Below are 21237 nucleotides of genomic sequence, written 5' to 3' on the forward strand. Positions count from 1 at the left end.
GATCCCGACCAAACCGTTTCATAATCTTGATTTATTCACGTCATGGATTGGTACACCCACCCCTGTATCCAATACCACGAATATCAAATGATTTCCCATCAACGATAAGTTAATAAAAATCAAAATAATGTTTTCATTTCTGAGGAAAGTCCTGTCTGGGGCATCTTTTTCCGGATTGTGTAAAAACTTGGGCAAAAGATACCTAAAAACCTATCTACTAACGCCCGAAAACATAGTCCGAAATTTCATATGTGGCTGGGATATCATCATTTGGTGTGACGCCGTTCTGCACTGAAAATTTGACGAAAGAACTATATGTCGACATCTTAAATGGTTACCTTTTTTCAACGGCCCGAACACTGTATGAAGATGAGTGAAAATGACAATGTTCAAGTTTTAGACAAACCCAGGTACAGCTGAGGCCCAGATTTCTCGAAACAAAATTAGGTCTCAGTTAATACTTAAGTTTTAGTTTTTACTCAAAGTTGAGAAAAATCATTTCCTTGAATGAACTGAAATTGATATTGACACAGTAGACAATTTCAGATTGGTGGATAGATTACTTAAGTCGTTTTGCTTTGCTATTTAAAAAAATGCAGTTGTTTCAAGCTGTCAAACTGAATCTGAAATTAGAGTAAATAGTTACGTTTCTGTCGAGAAATCGGGGCTAGATACTTAGCCTATTGAGAATGTGTGAGGACTAATGAATAACAGAATAAACTAAAAAGGACTTGGAAATATTGAAGGTGTGAAGAAAGAAGTGATCGAACACTGGGATACGCTGTCACAAGATTTCCTGCAAACTTTGATCGGTAGTGTACCTAGTACTAGAAACACACTTTGACTGTAACAGAATACACATCTCTTCTAGAGTTAATGAAGGCGTATTATATTAGACATTTAAAGAAACAACTTCTTCAATAATTTGTAGGAATACTATTGCATAGAAGGAGGCATTTATTGCTCTTTTGTTACGGTAAATGTTGAGTTTTCTAGCTAAAACTGAATGGGTTTTGAAACTTACATTTACTAGACTTTTATGTGCTAAGGAACTTTGTTTATATTGAGCGCATAGTTCTGTCGCTGCTGGGTGGGAAGTTTTGGCGCCTGTGGTTCCCATTCGCTCACTCTGTGTTCCACTCCCTATTCCAGTCACGGGGCAGCCTCTGTGGTGTAGTAGGTAAAGCGCCCGCCAGGAGAGAAAAAGGTCTCGGGTTCGATTCCCGGCCGAGTCATATCCCAAAACGCTACGATATGGTACTTGTTGGTACCTGCCTGGCGCTAATGGGTAAGACAAGGACTGGTTGGCTCGGAGTCAGTATAATGCGTCTGTGTTATATTCATATGCATATGCATGCTTAATTACGGCATGGTATCTCATTGAGTTAGCACTATAAACCAGATTAGTCTGGCCTACGACAAGCAGCCACACACACACACACACCCATGCACGTCGTCATATGAGCGAAATAGTCTTAAGTACGACGTTAAACACCAATTCACCTCACCTGATCCACTCACTCACACTTCTTACTCTTTCTAAATTGGGGCGTAAAACCCAACTCACTGACTCACTTACTCACTGACTCACTGACTGACTGACTGACTCACTCACGCATACACCAACCCCCCACCCCCACCCACTCACTCACTCACTCGCCCACCCACCCACTCACTCACTCACTCACTCACTCACTCACTCACTCACTCACTCACTCACTCACTCGCTCTGTCTCTTCTGACCCATTTTCTAACTGTGGCGGTAGGGACGCTTTGTGGTCAATACGTCCACTGGACACACAGTTTGCAATTGGTTTGATTTCCCATATGGGTACAGTTTGTGATGCCCCATTCTAGTGTGCCCCGCCGTGTGATGCTGCTGGAATAATGCTACAGCCGGCGTAAAACTCAGCTCACTCACTTTTACTATTTTAGCACTCGTCCACCCCCCACCCCCTATCCACACACACATTTTCTGTCTCCCATTTTGACTTCCTCTTTCACCTCTAATTTAATTCTGACACTCGCTCCCCTTCTCTTTGTCTTATTCACCCTCAAGCACTTTGTCACTGTCTCTGCGAAGTTCTAGCACTCTTAGCCTCCCTCGTTCAAGTCATTGTTTATGTAATACTCTCCCCTATGCCCCAGTCCCGAATAGGTACTATCTCGCAAGAGAGTCGCTTTCGTAACAACAGAATAAAGAGAATCGAAAGGGAAAATGTCTGTGTCCATGTATCTCGCAACTGTTGCAATTGGCAAACAAATAAAGTATATTGGTGAAAGCAATGACACATTATGGCGAATTAGGTGTACCCGTTAAACTATGACGTCAAAACCACTGACCCAAACTAATCACAACGTTAACAAACCTAATGCAACTCCAGTGTCCACAAAGTCAAGGTAATGTTGGAACTAACACATCGACCCAGAAGGTGTAGCTTTGTACAAACTGCGACAGCAAAGACCATTAGCTTCGTTCCAACTGGGATGACAAATGCCTTCAGCGTCAGACGTGAAACATCCGCTACGTCCTCCCCAAGGAGATACTAGCATCCGGCTGTCACCCCCATCAGCAACACCACCTCAAATCTCTATTTCATTAACTCTAACTTGTATACACAGTTAGTAAATTGGTGAGTAATGGCCAAAACCAAGGCGTAGAGTTGTAGACTACTTACTGTTCTTCCACCTGGGGTTATCAACCAATCGAATGCCTTGTTATGAAAACCTCCCGTACAGCCTTCAGGTAAAAGCGAGTACCAGGCGCAGGACATCAGTCGACGACGGGAAGCGACGGGTGATATACGGTTAATATACATGTGGTTACTGGCTATAGTCGCGCTCGGATCAATACACAATGGGTAAGTACAAACAGAAACATTGCTGCTACACGCTGTTTCATATGTGTGGCTGATATCGATGTGGGCCATAGGCTTGCTTTCAACATATGGTTTGCTCGCTGTCAACACGTCGCATTCAGGTGACACATCAAGCCATTTAGAACAATGGTAATTCTATATCAGTATTCCGCTGCATATTGTATGAACATCTTCCTGTTTCTTGTCATTAACAATTGATTAGTCTCTGATTTCAGATTTAAAGTAAGACACCAGATTCCGTATTACACATTGTACGGGTATATATAAAATTACATGTTCTTGTACAATATACCTTACACTCACACACGCACACGCACGCACACACACACACACACACACACTCACTCACAAACACGCACACAAACACACACACACACACACACACACACTCACTCACAAACACGCACACAAACACACACAAACACGCACACACACATCCTAATGATGATCGCTTTGATATTGTGAAACCGGGTAGAATTAAAGAATTATAACTGTGCCAAGGATCTTTAGACCTTTCTTTCTCTCTCTCTCCCTCTCTCTCTCCCTCCACACACATATACCTGCACATTACACGTACTATACTTGTGTACAATGTCTGACAGAAACATGTGCAGTGACATGTTTTACTGTAAACCTCAGTTTCAGTCATACATGGTTTTACAACTGTAGGACATATGTCAGCGTGTGTAAGCGTGTTATACGGAGCCACCCTATCAATACTGTTGCCCTCTTCCACTCCAGTAGGCCTATGACCGCTCTATTTATACACAGGTAAGGGGGCTATTGTGGTCTTTGTTAGTAACTCGACTTTGCGTGTGGCGGTTATACAATATGCTTTACAATGTATGGTGTTCAATAGGTGACTGCCTGAATAATTCCAAAGTGGTACGAATTATGACCGAGACGCAGATAAATACATGTACTGAAAACGTGAGAAAGAAAGAAAACAAAGACCGAAGTCTTATTTAACTGTAAGAATCGCGATTCAATTAAATACAAGGTTAAAGAATAGTATTACGCTTTTTCATTTCTCAGTCACCAGCGGGATTCAGCATTGTCATATTTTTCGATATTGGGTTGCATTTGAATAGTAGGTGGTCAAATCTTGGTGTAGGGTTGTAAACAGTTTCAACCCTTTCAGTTAAATGCGCTGTGTTAATGAAGTATAGTAATCTGGAAACACGTGCAAACAATTGCATTGCAAAGAAGATCATGTTGGGTGTTCCCTTGCTTGGTGTTCTAGATGATCAAGAAAGTTTTTCCTTGAAACTTGCACTTGAATACCCCAACAGAACAGTGCAAAAAGAAGCCCACCTCATATCCAAAAACATCGACACCCAACTCACGTCCGTCTCCTTCTCATCGGTTGTTAGTTGTTTTCCTCCGCACTCAGCAAGTTCTAAACTATATGAGAGCGGTCCATACATAATCCTGTCTGGATCAGACAATCCAGTGACTGTCAGCATGAGCATCAATCAGCGCAAATGGGATACGATGACATGTGTCAGCCAAGTCAGTGGGCTTGACCATCCGATCCCGTTATTCACCGTGACAAGCATGGACTACTGACGTTAACCTGAATCGTCACGTGTGCATCGCTTTCTAATAACCATGTCATGTTCATTTGATTTTAACCACCGTCAGACTAAGGTGTCTGCGATGTCTGATACGGAAGTGGGCGTTTGAGATGTAATTCAGATGTCGTAGTGGCTGTTTGTGATTGAGTCATTCGATAGCAAGCTAAACGTAGAAATTCCCAGTGCGCCAGGTGTATATTTGGGCAACTGTATAAGGGAATCCTGCCATCATTTAAGAGGTTTTTACTGGAAATAAGTTGATTAAACTGACTAAACTATTAAAGATGCGCCCGGAATGTTGTTGGAACTGCTGTCCCTTAACACCGTGTACTTGTCGAATATAGTACTGTAGGAAAGAATGCACACACCTATGTTCAATGCTGACTGAAACAGCAAACCAAAAAGAATCATTCGATGGTGATATAAAGATATCATGGTTATATTTAGGACCTTATCTTTCCATCTTTTTGCAGTCCCATCATCACCTAACGTTATTATAACAACTTGTATTTGGGATCAGCTCCAAGTAATTAAGTGTATGTTTTCTGTTCATTAGATTTTAATAGACGCGCAAATAATGTACCACGTGACTTTCCAGACTATGGTCTACACCCTCTATACACATGATGAAAAAGAACACTAGACCTGATTTCTGAAGCTTTTAAGGAATTGTGTATTTTATAAATCATGTCGTTAAATGTGTTAAACGTATTAAATAAACTCTTGAGGTTCGAGGAAATTTCCCGTTATCAAAACTAAGCAGTAATCCTGATTCACTTTAAAGTGTAAATCTCAAGTAACTTTCCAAATGGGCGTGTTCCTTGGAGAACAATTTAGAGCCATTCTAGTTTAGGATCAAAGAACATGGTGATCCCGGGTCTACCTGTGCAGGTAATTAAACGTTGATGTATACTAATAGTACTGTTGGGAATTGGTTGAAACCTCACAACTGACGATTGGTTCACTACAAATGAGCGATTACGGAAGAAAATTGTTAGGTTAAGTTTTCAGATTTTCCTAATCAGCCTTGTAGAAACTGCGATGAAATTTTCCATCTAATATAAAATGCAACTTTAAAGCGATGACTAATATATCTTGAACATAAACTTCCTAGAGTCTTCAAGAAATATTCAGGCTTTTCAGTGAGAATTCAACACGTTTTCATGCCGTGACAACTTCCAAGGTATGTCAAGCGTTTCAAACACTACAGGGGTAGTTCCCAAATCATTTGTGATCGATTATGAGAAAATGTGATCAACTGCTTCGTCATTTGGTCACTGCGACCAGTGTTTGATCATTTCCATTAATCTGACCACCATTTGATAGACCTGCTTCCTATCACTTATGAACCAGTACTCATATATCTGTATTCTACTGGGATCAGATGTATACTAATGTCAGCTTAGCAAACTATCAAGTTACAAATTATAACACATTTGGCATCTAAAAGCTTTTTGAAATACATCCACCAGCATCCTTGATTAATCGCTTCCGCGACGATGTTGTCAGTTGATATACTCCTTGACGAACTTGTGGCCATTAGCAACAGTATTGTTAATTATGTATTTCTACTACAGGAAGGAATAGTTGTGATCAATGAGAATGTAGTATTTGTCATACACTCCAACCAACAGTATCTTGATACCGTATATTTTCAGACAGACAGAGATTTTTTTTAAACCTTCTCATGGTAATTGCAATGATGGACAATATGTGTGCTGTATTTGGGTCTTTGATGTACATGGCTATCATACAATCCTAAACTGACATTCATCACAATGTCCATCCTTACAAATCGATCTCACGATCAATATTCCGGAAGCTCACATCTCAATTTCAAACGTACATTTGATTATGGTGTTTAACAATATGTAAATTTCCAAGAACGTCGTGCGATTTTCAAAGTTGTTTTATCCCGTGGAGTATTTCCTATGTATAGGGCATTTCCAAACCGGTAATCGAAACGACGTCCGACACATTTCACTGCTAATAGAAATGAGAACTTAGGATATAAGCAGGTATATACTCCGAAATGATGTGTTCCTCTTAATAAACAAGCTGGTATCCATAAAATTCTGTTCCGTTTGTGTATCCCTTTCAAATGCGATTCAAAGAACATCTTTTGAAATGTTTTACCATATCAACAACATATTTGCCTGTGTTTCATGGTGTCATCTCTTCGGTCCTATTCCTCCTACATCTTTCTGCCCTTTAGGCCAAAGGATTTCTTTGGCCGATAGTCAAGACTGGGTATTCTATTGAATGGACGTGTTCTTCATATTGTAGCAGGTGCCATAGGTAGTGTTGGATACGCCTCACCATTGCTCGAACATCAATCTATGACTTCATCATTGCTTCCAAGAGATGGATAAACACATACAAATTTCCTAGCATTCTTGTGGCAGCAGTGTCTTGCAGTTATGGAAAGGACTGCGTTGCTTTGATATATTGATGTGGGTGCCCAGAGTAAACTGACTTTGAATGTTGTCATACATTGATTAATACTGAAGTCCCACGTGAGGAGATAGGTTCGAATATTGATAGCCAGTATTTTGCACATTAAATATTAGATGAGGGAATTGTTAGGAATGGCAATATTAACGACCCCGGTGGATTGACAAAGAAAACACTCCACAGAAATGTAAAGCTGCAAACATCACGAAGAGATTATACAAAACGTCATAAAAACATGACGTGCATTTTATATGTATGTATGGTGAGAAATGTGTAAATAGGTCTATTGATTAACAAGAACGTTGCAATAAAGAAAGGAAAATAACCAAATAAGTAACAAAACATTAGATGCGACAAAGCCTTGTCCTCGTCGTTCTTTAATGCCAAACCAGCCTAGTGCAATGGCATAGATGTCACCTTTGTTCTTTCTTTGAAAGTCGGTGATGTCTATTTAACCACCACTTATTCCTACAAAAGTTTGCTAAAAGAAATCTGGGGTTACGTGATTTTGTGTCAATATTTTGGATCAGCGAAGACTGGAATAGCTACAATTCATGATCCAGACAAAGTCATGGAATATTATATGTTGTTCACTTGTCGCGAGGGGGCCATGGGCGAGGGGAACATAAAGAAACCTCGAGGGTACATGAGCCCATGGACCCCGAGGGACCAGTGAACAACGTATTTCTTTTACCGAACACCTGAATTTGAGGCACTTCTGTTCTATGCGAGTGGAATCGCCATTTTGCAGACGACACAAGGTAAACAGATTTAGAGTTATCTCCCTTCCATTGATTTTCAATCGCAATACATCGGTAATTTCCGTGCTTGATGCGTGATTCAATGTTATTCGGGGTAAAAATTACTACCATGAAGCACCAGAAGAGATCGGAATTTCCAGTGGTGCACATTGAAAATACATCGCCTGTAAGCGGGGTACATTGAAAATAACAGAATAGCCCTTAGCCAATCAGAGAGCGACATTCATGTGTGAGGTAAGATAATCAGTAATATAGCTAGAATGGCATATTATTTTCAAAGGTAGGAAGGCAAGGACACCTGTCAGCAGTTTCTTACTTAGTTGTTTTAAAGACTGAAAGTAAATTACATTTTAAAATATTAGAACGATGCAAATGTTTTCTTTGGATGTTTTCAAGAGTTACTTGTGAAGGAAACCCAAGAATAGGATATTTTTCAACTGATACACATGAGATAAAATAAATTTATTTATTTCTTTATCCAATCTTTACCATTAATTTTCCCTCGCGATACTCGAAAAAAGGAATCTTTTTTAAGAAAACTACAAATGTTGGGGTTGGTCCGTTTGGAAACCAATGTTCATTGATTTGTTTTGTCTGTTGCGCTGGTCTGTATGTGAACCTGTTTATATTGATCAACAAACATTCTCTAGTCTCATTACTAATTATTTTGACTGATTTGATTGGTAAACAGAGTTTTATTTCTCTTGATACCTGCTAGTGTCAGCATTAACTTAAATCATTTTTGTAACCTTTTTATTACCGCATTGCATGGAATAACCCTAACTTTAGTTGTTCAGAAATCGCCGACTAGGCATATGTTAGCTCTGTCCCCCAGTTACCCGTTTCCAGACCTGGGCCTAGATTTTCGAAGCTGTCTTAGCACTAAGATAGCGATATGTTTATAGTTAATGAGGGAGTATTATAACGGCGGTAATGCAGATTATACAGATAATCATTTCTGGAAATATTCATGTCAATAGAGGATTCAGGTTTTAAATTTTCCAAACTCTGAAGGACGTTAAACAACGTTAACTAATTTTAGCATTATTCCAGATATGAGACCAGCTTTAAAAAGATCGAATATGGACCAGAAAAATGAACGTCCATTCACGTCGAATGCTATGCCATACAATGAACCAAGTCCAATGACCACTAGATGCATTCGATCCATGAGGGCAGTTATTGGTTGTTGGAGAGTCACAAGCATTTAAATATGACACAAAAAACTTGCAAATAACGACTCATTATATCGGGTTTAACTCAAAATCCCGCCCCATGCTGTAGGTGTTGAATAAAACATTATTTGTTCAGTTCCTACCTTCTGGAGTGGTAAGTTCAATCGATGACAATTAATGTCCTTCATGTCCCGTGGGACTGTGGTTTGGTATTGACAGACGTAACAGATAGATACATGGTGTACGTATTTGCGTGCATATCATTCGCTTGGATCCGAAATACACATTGTTTCAAATGTTTAAGTATCAGTTCAGAAAATGTTGACTGTTCTAAACTGATAACAGTGCCTATTGCTGGTGGTGCCAGTAATCATACTAACCCAACAGCTTATCAACACAATTAGGTGGACGTGTATGGCGTTGTTATAGCATTAAACATCTATAAATCTTGTGAGTCGGCGAAGAAACAAATGAAACAGTGACAAATCCTGCACTCTGAATATGCAATAGCATTTATAAAGCTGTTCGTTCCTGGAAGTGTGTTATTTTTGGAATTGTACACTTTTCCACTAAGGTACAGGTTCTGGTACTCTTGTACCCAACATTCGCACCCAACACCCTCAGAGTCAGCCACCTAATCCCCAGCACACAGAATCAGCCGTCTAACCCACTCAGTCACCGCGGCTTGCTCCAAAAATGGAAATGGGACAAATGGTAGTCTTGACAACGAACTTTTAGTACCCCTCTGATAAAAGTAAATTGGCATGGCTCACACGTACGAAGGCTGTGAATACACAATGCCATTTAGAAAATGGTCATATGTACCACAGTATATTTGGATTGCACCTTTCTAAATATAACATGTAGTACAATACCTGCACTAATGGCAGTTTTGCAATATGATGACACAGAGAAAATGCCATATCATCCGTTACGGAAATACATGTTCCGAAACAGTTGTGGACGTTATAAGAGATGCTGTAGAGGACATTATAATTGCTCGCAATGTGTATACTGCAAAATAACTGACATTTTGAGGTGCCAGAAATCGATGGATCCGTATGCCAACTCTATTCCGTTTGCAAATACTACAATGAATTATTGATATACTTCTTCAAAACTTTGTATATCCCAGTAATATGACATTTAATCAGACAACCAGAACTCACCAAGAAATCACAATGCTGGTATAAATTTACCACAAAAACCCCGTGAATAAACATAACGTCTTTTTATAACGTTAATTTGTAACCGTACTAATAAGGATTACCTCGATCAATCTTATGTCTAAAATTCACGCTATTTCATCGTGTTGATCATGCTTGAAGTTTGAAGAAAGTTGCGAACGGTGGTTGGGACTTTGAAGCTTACGATCACTATTTAAAGCACGAATATATCTAACGTTTAAACACTCAAAGTCGAAACTCTCAATGTAATTTCAGAATCTGGATCTGAGGAAAAAAGGGAGAAAGGGAAGGGAGGTCGAAAGGGAAAATGATGTGGTTCAGGGACTGTGGGACACACGAAGATTACACCCGAACCATAAATATATCACAACAACTGCATTCATGTCACTTTATTTTGCAATACCCTGTCAGTTATTCATGAGACGACGTGTCTGAACAAAAGAAACTAAAGAAATGGTGCTCGAACACACGCAGAGTTCCGAGGAGTATATTAATGTTTTTCAGCTCAGTAGGTAAAATTGTCTTGCACTTAAACTTGAACCTGGACAGTGTTTAATAATCCCGTCAACATGATTACGCCATGTTGATTTTTTCCTGTCCAACGGCCAAACTGTATTTCTGAGGTCGCCGTGTCTTGAACTTAAACTTAACCTGGCAGTTATTAATGATTCCTTAAACATGGCGATGACATGTTCCTCTTGCCCAATATCCATATTACCTGTCATTCTCTCAGGTCGACGTGTCTTAAACTTAACCTGGCAGGTATTAATGATTCCTTAACATGACGATGACATGTTCCTCTTGCCCAATATCCATATTACCTGCCATTCTCTCAGGTCGACGTGTCTTACACTTAACCTGGCAGGTATTAATGATTCCTTAACATGACGATGACATGTTCCTCCTGCCCAATATCCATATTACCTGCCATTCTCTCAGGTCGACGTGTCTTAAACTTAAACTTAACCTGGCAGTTATTAATGATTCCTTAAACATGACGATGACATGTTCCTCTTGCCCAATATCCATATTACCTGTCATTCTCTCAGGTCGACGTGTCTTAAACTTAAACTTAACCTGGCAGTTATTAATGATTCCTTAACATGACGATGACATGTTCCTCCTGCCCAATATCCATATTACCTGCCATTCTCTCAGGTCGACGTGTCTTGAACTTAAACTTAACCTGGCAGTTATTAATGATTCCTTAAACATGACGATGACATGTTCCTCTTGCCCAATATCCATATTACCTGCCATTCTCTCAGGTCGACGTGTCTTGAACTTAAACTTAACCTGGCAGTTATTAATGATTCCTTAAACATGACGATGACATGTTCCTCCTGCCCAATATCCATATTACCTGCCATTCTCTCAGGTCGACGTGTCTTGAACTTAAACTTAACCTGGCAGGTATTAATGATTCCTTAAACATGACGATGACATGTTCCTCCTGCCCAATATCCATATTACCTGCCATTCTCTCAGGTCGACGTGTCTTAAACTTAAACTTAACCTGGCAGGTATTAATGATTCCTTAAACATGACGATGACATGTTCCTCCTGCCCAATATCCATATTACCTGCCATTCTCTCAGGTCGACGTGTCTTGAACTTAAACTTAACCTGGCAGTTATTAATGATTCCTTAAACATGACGATGACATGTTCCTCTTGCCCAATATCCATATTACCTGCCATTCTCTCAGGTCGACGTGTCTTGAACTTAAACTTAACCTGGCAGTTATTAATGATTCCTTAAACATGACGATGACATGTTCCTCCTGCCCAATATCCATATTACCTGCCATTCTCTCAGGTCGACGTGTCTTGAACTTAAACTTAACCTGGCAGGTATTAATGATTCCTTAAACATGACGATGACATGTTCCTCCTGCCCAATATCCATATCACCTGCCATTCTCTCAGGTCGACGTGTCTTGAACTTAAACTTAACCTGGCAGTTATTAATGATTCCTTAACATGACGATGACATGTTCCTCCTGCCCAATATCCATATTACCTGCCATTCTCTCAGGTCGACGTGTCTTAAACTTAAACTTAACCTGGCAGTTATTAATGATTCCTTAAACATGACGATGACATGTTCCTCCTGCCCAATATCCATATTACCTGTCATTCTCTCAGGTCGACGTGTCTTAAACTTAAACTTAACCTGGCAGTTATTAATGATTCCTTAAACATGACGATGACATGTTCCTCTTGCCCAATATCCATATCACATGACATTCTCTCAGGTCGACGTGTCTTACACTTAAACTTAACCTGGCAGTTATTAATGATTCCTTAAACATGACGATGACATGTTCCTCCTGCCCAATATCCATATTACCTGTCATTCTCTCAGGTCGACGTGTCTTACACTTAAGCTTAACCTGGCAGTTATTAATGATTCCTTAAACATGACGATGACATGTTCCTCTTGCCCAATATCCATATTACCTGTCATTCTCTCAGGTCGACGTGTCTTAAACTTAAACTTAACCTGGCAGGTATTAATGATTCCTTAACATGACGATGACATGTTCCTCTTGCCCAATATCCATATCACCTGACATTCTCTCAGGTCGACGTGTCTTAAACTTAAACTTAACCTGGCAGGTATTAATGATTCCTTAACATGACGATGACATGTTCCTCTTGCCCAATATCCATATTACCTGTCATTCTCTCAGGTCGACGTGTCTTGAACTTAAACTTAACCTGGCAGGTATTAATGATTCCTTAACATGACGATGACATGTTCCTCCTGCCCAATATCCATATTACCTGTCATTCTCTCAGGTCGACGTGTCTTGAACTTAAACTTAACCTGGCAGGTATTAATGATTCCTTAACATGACGATGACATGTTCCTCTTGCCCAATATCCATATTACCTGTCATTCTCTCAGGTCGACGTGTCTTAAACTTAAACTTAACCTGGCAGGTATTAATGATTCCTTAACATGACGATGACATGTTCCTCCTGCCCAATATCCATATCACCTGACATTCTCTCAGGTCGACGTGTCTTAAACTTAAACTTAACCTGGCAGGTATTAATGATTCCTTAACATGACGATGACATGTTCCTCTTGCCCAATATCCATATTACCTGTCATTCTCTCAGGTCGACGTGTCTTGAACTTAAACTTAACCTGGCAGGTATTAATGATTCCTTAACATGACGATGACATGTCTTGCCCAATATCCATATTACCTGTCATTCTCTCAGGTCGACGTGTCTTGAACTTAAACTTAACCTGGCAGGTATTAATGATTCCTTAACATGACGATGACATGTTCCTCTTGCCCAATATCCATATTACCTGTCATTCTCTCAGGTCGACGTGTCTTAAACTTAAACTTAACCTGGCAGGTATTAATGATTCCTTAAACATGACGATGACATGTTCCTCCTGCCCAATATCCATATTACCTGCCATTCTCTCAGGTCGACGTGTCTTAAACTTAAACTTAACCTGGCAGGTATTAATGATTCCTTAAACATGACGATGACATGTTCCTCCTGCCCAATATCCATATCACCTGACATTCTCTCAGGTCGACGTGTCTTAAACTTAAACTTAACCTGGCAGTTATTAATGATTCCTTAAACATGACGATGACATGTTCCTCCTGCCCAATATCCATATTACCTGCCATTCTCTCAGGTCGACGTGTCTTAAACTTAAACTTAAACAGGAACAGGACTTGATAGGGCGATGTCATTGGTAACATATTTCTCATTAGCAGGCGATTTACAGGAAGAATCATACGTCTCCTCCTCATGGTTGTGTCAAATAATTGTAGTAAGTAACAAATAACACATTGCTGTATTTGGAGCATGAGATGCACGTGGACTGTGAAGATGTAATGACTAAAATTCAGGTTAGAAATACAATTATGTCATGAATAAAATATATCATAAAATAATAATTGCTACAGTTGAACACGTTAAAAATAATGAACGTAAAAACGTTCACGCATCAATTCAGTTTTGGTAATTTGCAATCAAAGTGTTATAGATTTGAAATAATGACATTGCTTTAAGTTCATACATGTACCCAGTCTTGATCACAATCATGATAACAGCAACTTTTGCGATGTGAAACTTTAAGTCATTACTTTAAGCAGTAATTTCTTGTTCATGTCATCCAAAACATCACACGCTCTTGATGACAGAACATATCAACAACGTGGTAACAACGTGTGACTCAACTAGTTGTCATCATACCCATCTTTTCTACTGTCGGTAACCCTTTGCTTAGGTCTCGAATGTTATCGATGCCCATGCTGATGATCACTAGATTGTCGGTCTCTGACTGGAATATTAACAGATATGCCTGGAATGTTTCTTAGTAAAGCAGTCCTCACTGGGATTCGGACACACATGCTCTTAGGGAGGTACTACATTCCAAGAACACAGAATCAGCACTCACACCCACTCAGCCACCGAAACTTATTTGAAATAGCCAATAAGGTAATTCACCACCATGAGTTGCACCAGATATCTTCCTAAATAATATTCTTTATGAAAGTATTTTTGGTTAAACGTTTGTGGAGACTAATTGATTAAATCGATATTATATTCCTTTCAAACATGCTAATATACATATCCCAGACAAGAATATTTCTCTCATCTGAGTTCATTCTTTAAATATATATGTTTGGATAGTGTTATCGATAAATATATCCGACTTATGTTTGTAGTTTATCTGTTTTTGATGAATATTGAATGCATTTTCATTTACTTATTTAACTTTGTGGCCCAAGAACCTTTTTTCAGATTCCATCATACGGAAACTCAAATATACAATGTTATCTTACAAACATAATATACCTATTGTATATGATAAGCTTATTGGTCAGCGGTGAAAGATGTTAATAAGAACCACTTCGATGGGGATGATACGCTGGGATAGTGGTGATAATATTATGAGTTAATAGTGTCTACTTCTCGATATCAGATGCTCATGCATGTTTGTCGGTATCCTCTGAAGTCACACGCAACCCGTAGCTCTGTTAAGGGTACCGATACTGTGGCATAAATTAAATCCAGTATTTAATATTTAATAATATTGTAATATATAATAAGTTCTGCTTAGTGGCACTAGAATGATGCAATTCATAGATGTGGCTTTTTGGCACCTGTGAATGGTTTTATTTCCTAAGTGATCAGCTTCATCGATGACCTTGTAATTGATGACCAAGTGTTTCATGAGTCTAGGTGCGATTGATATCTGCTATGTATGGTGACATCTGGTTATCAGCTATGTCGGTCTTCGTGCAAACAATGCCCCATTGTATTTCCTCATGTCAACGCGTATAAAGGCGTCTTTTTCAATTCACTAGAGCAGGGGACGTTTTTCAAGACGTATCGTACGGTCTATGGACGACGGGAATCGAGTAGAATTGTGGCATTAAGCGTTCACATATCAGGCAAAAGGCATTGGATCAATACCTTGCATGAGAAAAAAAAATTGAATCTCATATCTTGTGTCCCCGGCCGTGATGTTGCTGATATTTTGCGAAATAATGGCCTAAAACCTGAGGATTATCGCCTATTGTGGCCATATTTTTTTCAAGGGAACCCAGCATTCTTTGAAATGTCAATAGAAATACCATTTAGGGGCGTTTTGGGCATTACGAAACAGTATCGTTGTTGTAATTGTATATTCTATAGGGTTATGGCAGCCGTGCAGTTGGTAGACAATTGCAGTCGCGTGACATGTTCGAAAAATATCACCGCTCAATACAAGAAATAGATTTAAAGATGAATGTGTGTAGTTTTTGTCACTGGTCTTTTACGGCATCACTGACGCACATCCCTTTCGAGAAATTTGGACATCAATCCCACAATGGACAAGATCCTCGCAATCATGAACGGTAGGCATGATGATATGTGAATCTTGTTGTCGATCCTGTCCATGTACGCCAGAACCATCTGATCATGGTCAATGGATCACACATGCACTCTGATGTTCCTTCCAACTCTTTAATGGCTTACAATCGATTTCATATAAAAACACTGTGATCTGGAGGCTAAACATACACATTATTCTGAAGGGATCTTGTACACTGAAGGGATAGTGTACTTAGTCCAAACACTTCACCGTTCAATACAATGAAGAAACATAAGTGCTGCATCAGTAAGAACAGATGATACTTACATAGAAGGTTGAGGATTAGGACTGATGGGGAAATAAGGTACCTAATTGTTTGTGAAGCAGGTTATCTATTCTCGAAACGTTCGTATCCCAACGAACTTCTTAAGCCCATTCTTAACACACTGGCTACTATCAAAGTTAAGAATTCTTAGGGCTACGAACGTTTCGAGAATAAGATGTGTTACGGTGTTGAGTGTCAAATTGCACTGAAGGATGTTACAATGAGGTGTATTCTAAATAAAGAACAGGGCACGGATTTTGTGAATGTAAGTGTGATAGGAAAATATAATGTGCTTCAGAATGAGTTGCTAAGTCACAGGGGCAGACGAAGTTGACGTCATATTGCCTTGTATTATCAATGATTGGACAAACAAATTACTCTACGTACATGTCACTAAAATCGATGACGAATTTATCTTGATTGGTGTTGTTTCTTTGCACAACATGATTCCTTGTTTGCTGAGGTGATTGATATTTTGATACTATTCAGAACATCTTTTATAAATTGTACCATTCATTTGATGTATGATCATTCACTGAATTGTATAATGGTGCTTTGGCTATTGCAACAATGAAAACTATGGCGAGTTGCGATCCTTTTTCCCCGTGTATATATGAATTCCGACAAACAGCTACACATGCCCTTAGCGCCCTAAGTCCGTAGTGTCCACCCATCACTGTATGAACTTATGCAGCTTTTGAATGAAGAAACTAGATAAACATTGTACACGAGGAGTGGACACATCCAAGTAAATACTAGTAGCTCTATCGCAATTATACACCTTATCAGTAAATCGTGGACACCCTATGTACATATTGCTTTGTGAGCATTATAGTTCTGCTTTGTTCTGTTCTGTTCGTAGAACAGTCATTGCCATTAGGGATGAGATGAGGTATCAGCTGATCACATCAGTTCCAGTCACGGGATCGGGTTTCTGCACAATTCATTCTTAGTCAGCATTGCAAGCAAACTCGCTCTGCGGAAACGATACTGCGACAACCAGGAAACAGGACATCTGAAGCTAGCACTGGCGTTCCGAGTAAATCATTTCACCTCTAGTTTGGACATATCATTGGAAACCTCAATTAATATATGTAAGGTGGAGTGAATCGTTAATGTTTCTTAGAATTTTGGCTTAATGAAACGCTTACTCATTAATTTGAGACAGATACATTCCTTGTCTAAACGATGTATTGAGCGCACTTGTAGTCCATGTGTGATGTGGATGATCCAACAAGCATGACGTCAGCATTAGGCTCTATGACCGGGCATTGTTTGGTTCCACAGTATACAGCTGCAGTGACTATCGATCCGCAGCACTATACCTTCACGACCTTTGATGCCTATCACTTAAGTGAAACACGCAATCACGTGCATTGTAATCTGTGGGCATGTTGTGTCCGCATTTTCCTTTTACATAACATGCTCAAAGCTGTAGCAAACAGTCTGATTATTATTAACCTTGATAACCAAACAACACACAGTGACTGAGAGATTGATAGCGTAAATTGATGTATAATTACAATACTGACTTCCGTGTGCCTGGATCAGTCTACGGAATACCATCTGGCCCGCTTGGTTAGCTCGTGGTTAGCTAAAATCAGCGAGTCTGACCACCCGACCCCATTAGTCGCCTTTCACAACAAGCATGGGTTGTTGAAGACCAGCTCTAACTCGGACTGCAAAATATCACTTGTATCGTTGGAAGAGCTACATGTGGAGCAGGATGTCCTGACCCTTTTCCAAGACACCACCTTGTCTTATTATTGATTTCCAGGGACTTTAATGCGCGTGGTGTTTCCTTTCTACGAACACCTATTTACTGATTATAAGGATGTGTTCACGTAATCTTCCCTCATTATTTTGTTAATGCAGACAACAAATACTGATTATTTGTCTTTTTATAGCAGCTCATAACATCAATCACTAGGGTCTCTAATCACAACTGTATTACTATCAGACCTCTGCCTGTAAGGCTGAGTATCGGTGAGTGCTGTGTTAAACCAGGCAAACAATTACTGAGCACATATATTATACATATGCGTTGATACAGGTAATATTATAATAAGCTATTCACGAGGTGGTAATCTATGGGTGTGTGGCCATTGGTATCATTGTGTACTACGTACAGCATGCATTCGTTCTTTATTCCTGCGAGTTGCTTGTTAGTCCAAAATCCAGATTCTCATCGGTTAGGATCCCTTGGCTTATTAATGAACTAGCACAGGAAATTGAATCCACGTGTAAACCTGGTATCATGCTTAATCCAGAGATGACTGAATTGTTCATGTCATTGTTTACCGACGATGTCATTTTGATATCTGACACAAGTTTGGTCCCCAGAAAAGAACCGACACTCCAGATTCGTATTGTAATAATTACCAGTTAACAGTTAATTTGGACAAGACTAAAGTAGTTGTTTTTAAGAATGAGGTATTCGAGAATAAATTCTTCAAGGAGTACAACAGGACAACCTGATACGTGCCAGTATCATTTATGCGTAAACTGATCCAGTGACAACATTATACGTTCAAAGTAGATAATTCTTTGTCCTTAACTGATCAATTAACAACACGGTACGTTAAGAAGGAGGTACCCCCTTTAATTAAACTGATCCAGTGACAACATGATACATTAAGATGGAAGTAACCTCAACTGATCCAGTGGGTTGCTGTAAATACGAAAGAATCAGAGGATTTTAAATATCCATATTCTGGAACTTTGGATTATACTGTCTGGAAGCAGACCGATCCTTATTTGAAAGGTCGAATGCTTAAATGTTTAAATTTTTATGCTAGTCTTCGATGATAAAAATATCTAAGATATGGATGATTTTAGACGGTGTGGAATCATGTATTCAGCACGTTGCCAGGTTACAAGTCTTGGGGGAAAGACGTTGTATGAGAGACTCAATCTCCAACGGACACAACATGCTCAAATCACATGCACTAAAACAGAACGTCAGTGAAAAAATATACCCAATTTTGACTCTCATCAGACTTACATAACGTGTGATGTAAAGGGAAAATGCTGCTCCAAATATATGTAGCATATGTTATATTTGGGATTATACTTTCTTCGTACAAATCGTAATACTCTCTTTGAGTTGAGTCCCGTCCGGGATTCGAACCCACACTAAGAGTCCTGGAACCTAATCGCCAGCACACAAAGTCAGCCACCTAATCCGCTCTTCCGCTTTCTAAATGGCATTGTGTAATCGTACAAATATATGGGTGGAGCAAAATCACGGATGGCACCAGGTGTTTGCCGAAAGGGTAAGTATTCCCAGTCTTTCAGGTACCGACAGCACTCGTCATCCACTAAATTTGTGAAAAGTGATCAGCAGACAGGAAAATCCAGTTAGATAATTTTGACTTTCGACAGCTGTGTAGACGTACAAACATACCCAAAGGTGTAAGGTTAGGATCTCTCCTAGCCAAAAAGAGGACAATCCCAAAATCAATTAATTCCGCGTTTTGTCTCCCTGGACGGACCATAGCTTTACTCAGAATTGAAGTTCTTAAATTTCTACTGACTCTACCACGGAAGATTTTCGTTCTATGAGCGAATGTCTGGCAATATCACTCGGATCTCAGCGGTGACGAGTGAATACTTCAACCTCTGAAAAGTTTTATTCCAGACACGTGGAGGACATTTCAAAATGTATCGGAACAGGGATAAGTACTATTTTCCTTTTGTTGATGTTTTCAACTTGTACCATATGTTCCTGTGTTTTGTCTTCATGTGAACAATTGACTAGCCTCTATATGTGTTTGTCATGCCACACATAACAGGCAATGTGGATTATCCGGGGTAATGATAATCAGATTGTTTGGGCTCTTCGAGCATTCATTGTGCATGGAGCAATACGCATGACAAATTGACTATTATTTATTATCATTGTGATATTATTGGTATGCTCTCTCAACCTTCCACATGAAAATTGCCTTCAATGTGCAATCAAATATTCATGTTTAAAGACCTTGACATCCGCCAAGCCTCTGACTATTGATTGCAACCTTTAACAGAATTTCAGTGCTGACGTCGTAACAAGTGTTTTATCGATTGTGTCATGCATATTATATGAAAAGTATTTTGTTCGTTTTCCAAAATATTCCGTAATGATTTTGTTTCACTGTTACTAATTTACAATAACAATGGTGTAACTACCTCAACCGATCTTCCGGGACAAGAAACAATAGGGCCGCACTTAAGGTACTAAGAATTCGATTGTTTAAACAAATGCATTTTGCAAGAAATGTAAATTCACTCCCTAATTAGGTATCTCATTTCTGATACCAAATATTGTACAGTGTTGATCGTCAGAACAACGGAGATAACAGGTATTAATTGAAAACAGAAACTTGTATTTCACCCTGTCTCGTATATATCTTAAAGGTAATCATTATAGATAATTTCGATTATTCCTGCTTGTTTCCCTGTTTATTTGGCATTGACATCATGGACAATGATTCATTGACGTCAAGAGCATTCAGATACATTGGCATCAATGAAACCAGCAAGGCCAACCAGACGATGCTTTTGGTAGCCTCTTAAGCTTACAGTGGTGAGTGAGTGAGGGAGTTTAGGTTTAGCAACATTCCAGTGTTAATGTCAGTGTCAGGCAATTGCACGATTTCGATTCTAACTTTGAACTTTTAAGGGAATTCAATTCAACTCAGAGACTTGATTTTTTCAATTTCTATTTTTTTATATAACCTCCCCCCTACCCAAATCAAGAATCCTGTCGGATATATAGTCCGAAGGTTGTGTGCATTTTCTCTAAATGACCCACTCTCATGCAAAGTAAATTGATCAAAGAAAAAATGTTAGCAAAGGTTTTTATCCCCAAACTGCCCCACGACTTTTTCTACACTGTTGGAACGACTGTATGTGTTCCTACAGTTGTTACCATCAGTCACCTTTCCACCAATATTCCCTGTCTGTAGTATTTCCTTGTATAGTTCCAGAAGACATTTCCAGATTAACTGTCCATTATTAATCAGGTAATGCTATTTGAAACTGCATAATA

General features: G+C 39.3%; 1 protein-coding gene across 1 annotated transcript in view; it reads left to right on the top strand.

Annotated features, from left to right (window-relative positions):
* Positions 1-2781: 2781 nt before the first annotated feature.
* LOC137272842 (glycine receptor subunit alpha-2-like) overlaps positions 2782-21237 on the top strand; it is a 29828-nt gene continuing 11372 nt past the window's right edge. The window contains exon 1 of the mRNA XM_067805249.1: positions 2782-2861. Coding sequence (XP_067661350.1) covers positions 2818-2861 — 44 coding nt within the window. The 5' untranslated portion in view covers positions 2782-2817. The remainder of the gene's footprint in view (positions 2862-21237) is intronic.

Source organism: Haliotis asinina, chromosome 2 (assembly GCF_037392515.1).
Source record: "Haliotis asinina isolate JCU_RB_2024 chromosome 2, JCU_Hal_asi_v2, whole genome shotgun sequence".
Lineage (NCBI taxonomy): Eukaryota > Metazoa > Mollusca > Gastropoda > Lepetellida > Haliotidae > Haliotis > Haliotis asinina.